At 36.8% G+C, this 8,289-nt stretch overlaps 1 protein-coding gene across 3 annotated transcripts in view; it reads right to left on the bottom strand.

Moving 5' to 3' along the window:
• Positions 1-4,257: 4,257 nt before the first annotated feature.
• The window catches only part of lrrcc1 (leucine rich repeat and coiled-coil centrosomal protein 1), a 104,534-nt gene continuing 100,502 nt past the window's right edge, over positions 4,258-8,289 (bottom strand). For all 3 annotated transcript variants that reach the window (XM_055633664.1, XM_055633665.1, XM_055633666.1), the window contains one exon: positions 4,258-5,860. In XM_055633664.1, coding sequence (XP_055489639.1) covers positions 5,738-5,860 — 123 coding nt within the window. In that variant the 3' untranslated portion in view covers positions 4,258-5,737. The remainder of the gene's footprint in view (positions 5,861-8,289) is intronic.

Here is an 8,289-nt window from a genome sequence, read left to right as displayed (position 1 = left end):
TCTTCAGACTTGGAAGGGTTTCGGCCCGAAACGTTGCCCATTTCCTTTGCTCCATAGATGCTGCTGCACCCGCTGAGTTTCTCCAGCTTTTTTGTGTACTTACAAAACATCTTACTTGGATGACCTGAAATTAAAGCATATAATTAGTTAATTACCTAATTGTAGCTAATTACAAAATTGACCGTTGACGGAAATAGTAATAAACACCCAGACTGCCTTGAAAATTCAAAAATGTGATATTCTCAAGATCAGAACTTTAATATTATTGTATAATATGCTGTAAGTCCGTAACAGATAGGTAAATAAATTACAATTTCTAGCAATAGACCAAGTCTTTATGAAGATCAGTTGCTAGCTGGTACATTGGCATATTATAATCAGTAGCATCATCATACTCCTCAGATTGTAACCAATAAGCAACTCTGTACACCTTGTTTTTCCTCAACTATTCAATTTTGGCAGTGTAAACTACAAGTTTTTGCTCTTCAAACCACACATGACATGCCTTTCTGCCCACTACACTCCCATAAATGCATTTCGTTGTCTCTGTACTGTACACTGACAATGACAATTAAATTGAATCTGAATCTGATTAAGAATGTCCTGTAGATTCCATTTCTTAAGAAAATTATAATTTTTTAAAAATAGCCTAAGTATCCAAATAACAAACTAATCCCATTCAGACAGGAATTCATAATATAACATGATATTAAAATCTCACTGACATGAATTTATATGCCAGATGGAAGGAATTTAATGTTTAATTCCCATAAATTAATCCAGAAACATCCTCTCAAAATATATTGAAATCAAAATTATTGTTTTTTGCACAATACATGTGACTCAAACTGTTGTGAATATTTAGTCTAAAAATATTGATCATGGAGAGAGAATAACACAAAATATAGACAATTTAGATGGCATATGACATGATTGTCCAGAAAAAAGGGAATTTTAATCATCTTGTTTCTGGAACGCGATCGATTGGAACGTTGCGGTTGCGGTGAATTTGAACTCCATATCGTCAGGAAAAACACTGCCGGTTCATATGGGGCCCAAATAACCTTTTTCGCAACGTAAAATTAGATTAAAGCCATCCCAAGAAGCAAGATTATATGTTAAATATACGACTTACAGTATATGTGTATCTGATATCCGATAGGCAGTACAAAACGGCATTATAATCCCGCCCCGCCCCCTAGGTCGCGCACACGGCCAGTGGCAGAACTGCAGCGCCACTGAAGGTAAGTATTGTAACATCACTACGTGGAATGTTTAGGCTATTCATTAGGCAAGTTAATTCGGCTATTAAATATTACAACTCCAAATAAGTTCAGAACTACATAGACTATTAATGTTATTGCATTATTATTGTTTGTTTTTATGTTTGTGTGCATATTAGGGTTGCCAACTTGCTCACTCCCAAATAAGGGACAAAACGTCAAAATAAGGGACAAATTCCCGATGGCAATTCGTTGACCGACTCGGCCGTGGCTGGGTGAATGATGAGTTGGCCCCGGTGCTGGACTACACACAAAGCCCAGCCGGTGGGCCAGCCGAGGAGTCCGGCACCCCATTCAACTCATGAACCGATGATCGGCCATGAGCAGGAGGGGTGGTGGTGTCGGCGGTAAGTGAAGGTCCAAAGGTCGGACAGCTGGTCGGTCTGCCAACCGACGGGTCCATGGGCGAGGTGCTGCTGCTGCACACTATTGGCTGCACTATGTCAGGACGGGTGAGGCGGAGCTGGACGCGGCGCTCGAGACAGTCCCCTCGACCCGAGTAGTAGTAGTCAAATATGGGACAAGGGCGGTCCCGTATTGGACAAACCAATTTAGCCCAATATATGGGATGTCCTGGCTAATACGAGACAGTTGACAACCCGTGTGTGTGTGTGTGTATATAATATAGACAGATATACAGATCATATATATACAAGGAATTTTGCCTTGGTGCTTCGCCCGCATTAATAATGAAACATCATTGATTAAACATGTGAATTAAATAAAATACCAGAGCAAAAGGAGGCTACAGATGTTTGGTTATTGAGCAGAGTTACTACTCCTGGAAAAAAAGCTGTTTTTATGTCTGGCTGTGGTAGATTTGACAGTCCAGAGTAGCCTTCCAGAGGGAAGTGATTCAAAGAGTTTGTGGCCAGGGTGAGAGAGGTCAGAGATGATCTTACCCGCTCGCTTCTTGGCTCTTGCAGTGTGCAGTTCGTAAATGGAGGGAAAGTTGCAGCCAATATCCTTCTCAGCTGATCGGACAATTCGCTGCAGCCTCCGGGTGTTGTGCTTGGTGGCTGAGCCAAGCTGGAGAAGGTGAGGGCAGTCGCTACGATAGCCATATAGAATTGTACCATCATTGCCTGTGGTAGATTGTGCTTCTTCAGCTGCCGCAGGAAGTACATCCTCTCTTGTGCCTTTTTGACTGTGGAGTCGATGGTAGACCATTTAAGGTCCTTGCAGATGATGGTTCCCAGGAACTTAAAAGACTCCACACAGATGTGACAGTGGTGTTGTTGATGGTGAGTGGAGTGAGGGGAAGGGGGGCTCTCCTAAAGTCTACAATCAATTAAGAGCATTGAGCTCTAGGTTGTTGCAATGGCACCAGGACGCCAGCTGTGACACTTCCTGTCTGTCAGCTGATTCCTCCCCATCCTGGATCAGTCCAATCAGGGTTGTATAATCCGCAAATTTAAGAAGCTTGACAGAGGAGTTGGTAGAGGTGCTGTCATTGGTGTAGAGAGAGGAGAGGGGAGAGTATGCAGCCTTGTGGTGCTCCTATGCTGAGGGTTTGCGGGTCCGAGATGTGCTTTCCCAGCCTCACGCTGCTTCCTGTCTGTCAGAAAGCTGGTGATCCACTGACAGAGGGGTTCAGGTCAGGCTGTGAGTGGGTGTGAAGTGTTGGTTGGGGTGGGAAAGGGTCCAGTCTTTTCAGACTGGAGTCTTGCTTTAAGTAGGTGTGAAGTGGTGAATGGGGAGAAGTGGGTGCAGAAGGGTCCATTCTTTGTAGACTGGGGTCTGCCTGTGTTTGTTGGGGAGGGGGTATCAGGGTTACGTTTCTGCTTGTCAAACCTGCAGTAGAACTAATTCAGGTCGTTGGTCAGCTGACGATTGTCTAAATATATATATAATCTGTATATATGTGAGTGTATACACACACACAACTTTTTTTTCTTGTTTATTATATTGTTTACAGTGTACATATTCTGTGGTGCTGCTGCAAGAAAACATTTTATTGTACTATTGGACATATCACAATAAAACACTTGCCTCGTACATTTCTGTGAATAAAATCTAATCAAGAGTGTTTTATTGCCATATGCCCCAGATAGAACAACAAAATTCTTACTAGCAGCAGCACAAAAAACTATGTAAACATAGTACTCTGTAAACAATATAATAAATGAGAAAGAGAAGTTAAGTGTGTGTATATACACATACATAGACATATATGTACACACACACACACACACATACACAAAAAAACAATAATAGTGCAATAACAATAATAATGTACGTAGTTCAGAGCTACTTATATACATATTTAACTTGACAGATCTCCACAAATGTATTTTTTCGCTATCACCTTTTCCACAGCCAACAATGGACCATTGTGGGCTCCACCTTTCCTGGATCATCGGTGCTGGCTCTGATTTGTTCTGTGATACTGTTATGCAGTTGTGCACAAAGGATATACTATAAAGTTATATTAAATGTGCCAGCATCTTTCTTCCATTGAAACAGAAGTCTGAAGATGTAAAAAAAACATTTTGAGATCTATAGAGCACCAAGAAACATTGAGAAAAGATTCTGGTGTTGCCCAGATTAAGAGAAGTAATTAGGAGAAGATCATGTACAAAATAGAACAAGAACATTTTCGGTAAAATTATTTAGAATATGATAATTTTCAGAACTGATTTTTACTAAATTCAAATTTAAATGCCTTAAGATATCCAATTATACACGAAAATATAAATACACGAAAAATAAAAATGGTATATATTTCATATTGCTTCATGCACATCTGTTAAGGGAAAATAATATACAGTAAATGCTATACAAACGCAGGTATAAGGCAGACTGCAATGGTGGAACTGCAATTAGAGAAATATCATTTAAAAACAAACTACCTGTACTTGCCTCATGAAGATGGCAAAATATTACATACAATAAAAGGTTTAATCATCTGAGAAGCATTCACAAAGCATTTCACAATCAATTGAACGGAAAGTAATGAATAGATGTAACATAGTTACAATTTTCGAATATTTTATTGAAAAACATACAAAATATTTTTGTAATTCGATAAATTTACATGTTTATAAACATTGTCAACCTATTGTAAATAAACCACATTAGTACATTATTCCCTACAGTGATTTTAATACAATGTAGCAACTTAGCCTAATGCACTCATTTACATTTTTTTTCCCCCTCCTCTGTACACTTTCTTCCAAGTAACAATTTAATCATATTTATTTTGGCCAGGAATGTAACCCAAAGTCTTTCAGTTCTTTATAGATGAACATCTTATAGTAGACAGAATTCATTATTTAGGTTGCCAAGTGAATGGTTAGTCTATTACATCAAATGTTTAAATTTATTACACCAAAATTGAATAAAAAATGGTGTGAATGGAAAAATTTGAACTAGATGGTAATTTTTTTGTTACCAAGTTAAGCTGTGGAGGTTAAGAGAAAGCTCATCTGGAAAAAGAGCATTGGTTAAATTAAAAATACATAAAACAAAAATTGGTATCGTGGAGCAATCAAGTTAATAATATTTCCCTGTTAATTTATCAAATTTTCTCAATTTCCCATTGACGTTCTCAGTATTAAATAGTTCCACATATACACATTCATCAACACTTCATCTAAATCTCTGCAATAATTCTGAATGTTGTTTGTTTATTTAAAAAGGGGAAATGCCAGAAAAGTAATTGTGTCCAACAGCATACGAGGACACACAGAATTAACATTCCAGGCTGAAAGCTACCTATCTCATGGTTAATGCTATTTGTCTCTTTGGAGACACTCCCCTATTGCAGTATTCACAATATTTTGCTTTTGGTCAACTGAGTATGATAAAAACCAATATCCTACACAACAGAAAACGTTGACTGTAATGACTAGGAAATGGGAAGGCTTGACAGGCGATGACTCCTGCTCTTGAAGTAATGTAGAGATATTGAGAGTGAGGACCACCGTAAATTGGAGGAGCAGCATCTCATATTTCGCTTGGGCAGTTTACACCCCAGCGGTATGCACGTTGACTTTTCTAATTTCAGGTAGTCCCTGCTTTCTCCTCCCCTTCTCAGCTCTCCCTCAGCCCACTGTCTCCACCTCTTCCTTTCTTCTTCCCGCCCCCTCCCCCACCATCACATCAGTCTGAGGAAGGATCTCGACCCGAAACATTGCCTATTTCCTTCGCTCCCTAGATGCTGCCTCACCCGCCGAGTTTCTCCAGCATTTTTGTCTACCTTTGAAAGTAATATTTCTCTCTTCAAATTACATTGGCTGAAAATAGCTATTTCATTACAACAAGTTTAGATTTCCACTAACCTGTACCAATTGCATGTAATCAGTCCAACAATCAGGCATTAAAGGGATGAATATTTTACAGTTGATAAGATTTAATAATTTCTGATGAATTATTCAACCAAATAATTTACATTTTCAGACTTAATAAAGAGCATGGATTTTCTAATTACTGGGAATATGACTGTGGCAACCTTACAGTTCTTGTTTGATGTCATTAAGAGCACTAGTGAGCTTGCGTATTTTCCCCTCCATATTTTTTTTGCTATTTGCTGTCTCTCTGAGAAGTTGACGCATTTCTTCCTCGACCTGACAGACCTGCAATAATTAAAATATTGCATTTTATATTGCAAGAGGCTACAAAATATCAGGCTTCTTTTGATTTTGCAGTACAAATTACTAAAAAAAAAATAAAAAAAATAATGCACATCTTAAATCTATAAATGATTGGGTTTCAACCCATATAATTTAAATCTCAATCATAGTCTAGCAATGAGAATCAGCAGTTTATTTAGCAAGCTAAAGCATATTTTATTTCTTATAGTTTAAACAAAGACACTGTGACATTCTAAGTGTAGAAACAAGGAATGCAGATGCTGGTTTACACAAAAGGACACAAAGTACTGGAGTAACTCAGCGGGTCAGGCAGCATTTCTAGAGAACATGAATACGTGACATTTTAAATCTGAAACATCACCTATCCACGTTCTCCAGAGATGCTGCCTAACCTGCTGAATTAATCCAGCGCTTTGTGTCCTTTTTTTTTAAACATGTACAGTACTTTCTAATCTGGTTTACATTGTTCTTTATATTGTCAGTTTAGATTTTTGATATTGTTTCACTTTGTACATCGGCAATGTGATGCTGCTTCACACTTCCTGCCTCAGTTGTTGACTGAGTAGACTAGGCACGTTCTCTCAATAATGTTTTCTAGAGTGCTCCATTATGAGAAATATTAAAATTGCAGAGGTACATGGAAATGAGAAAGGAAATTGAACTGTTACCATGGGAGCCAGCATGGAACTATGGGCTTTATATGTTCCATCTTTCTTGTAATAAGAACAACAGGAAAATGTTACCAGTTTTTTGTCCCCAAAGTGCTAGTTAATTTATATACATATTTCTAATGCCAAACTATTTTAATGAGATATGTTGAACAGAAGGGTAAATATAAACCCAAGTTTTTGCTTAGACTAGCTAACTAAATACCAGTTAACGTAGTCCACAAGTAAAAGCAAAAAATGTTTGAAACATTCAGCAGGTCAGACAGCACCTGTTGGTCTCCGATCTGAAATATTATTTCCATTTCTCGTTCCACAGATGTTTTTTTTTTATTATTGGAGATAGGTACATAATCTATTACATCATTACTGTCTTACATTTTTAAATTGATAATATTGTCAGTTATTATTACATTGTCTCCAATACTTTTTGCATTTTTCTTCGTTTTTTTTATAACTAGATAGAGCTAAAGGGATAGATGAAATAGAGAGAGAGAAGAAGGAAAAAGAAAGCTAAAATAAAAAAAAAAGGAAGAGGAGTGAAAGAGGTAATTGAAGAAGAATGGAAAAATTTGTTAGAGTTTAAAAACATCATTCGAGATATGTTCGTACATTTCGGAGTATAGCATTTCATCCAATCTTTAGTCCGGGTGCTAGTCAGGTTCCTGTGCTGAACTATTCTGACCCTTTAAGTAATCAATAAAAGGAGACCATGTTCCAACGAATAATTCCTGTTTGTCCAACAGGGAAAATCTGATTCTTTCCACGTTTAAGGTCTCCGTCATTTCTATAATCCACATTTTGATTGTGGGGGCCGTAGGGCCTTTCCAAAATTTTAGGATTAATTTTTTTCCTGTTATTAAACTGTAATCGATAAAGTTTCTTTGTGTTATTCTAAGTGTTTGATTTAATTCTAATATTCCGAGTATTATTAATTTTGAATTTGGTTCCAGTTGTGTGTTGGTTACTTTGGATATTATACTAAAAATATTTACCCAAAATTTTTTAATTTTTGTACAGTTTGTAAACATGTGCGATAACGTAGCTTCTAAATGTTGACATTTATCACATATAGGTGAGATATGTTGAAAAATTTTATGTAATTTTGTTTTGGCGTAATGTAACCTATGTATTACTTTAAATTGTATTAGAGAATGTCTTGCGTTTAGTGAACACTGATGTATGTGTTGTAAACTTTCTTCCCAAGTGTCTTTCGTTATTACCTGATTTAATTCTTTTTCCCATGCTTGTCTGTGTAAGTCCGTCAAAGGAATGTCACTGTCTAATAAGATATTATATATATAAGATATTAATTTTTCTGTATTAGGATGCTTATTCCAACATTCATCAAGAATCTCTGGGTTTCTATTTCGAAAATTTTTAGAATTCGATTTAACATAATCTCTAAGTTGAAGATATCTGAAATAATCATTTCCTCGAAGTCCATAAATCTGTTGCAACTCCTGAAATGTCAAAAAAGAGCCTTCCTTGTAAAGGTGTCCCATATTTTTAATTCCATAATTCTTCCATTGTGTAAAACCCCCGTCTAAACATGAAGGCTTAAACAATGAATTATTCACAATTGGAAGAAAAAGAGATAAGTTATCTAATTTTAATGTCTTTTTTAATTGTTTCCAAATTCTTATAGCACTAAATATTATAGGGTTTTCCCTGTAAATTTTCTTGTTTAATTTAGACGTAGCAAATAATATCGAACCAATATCATAAGGCATACAATCTTCCTTT

This window comes from Leucoraja erinacea, chromosome 4, assembly GCF_028641065.1.
Source record: "Leucoraja erinacea ecotype New England chromosome 4, Leri_hhj_1, whole genome shotgun sequence".
Classification (NCBI taxonomy): domain Eukaryota; kingdom Metazoa; phylum Chordata; class Chondrichthyes; order Rajiformes; family Rajidae; genus Leucoraja; species Leucoraja erinaceus.
This window is presented reverse-complemented; position numbering and strand designations above follow the sequence as displayed.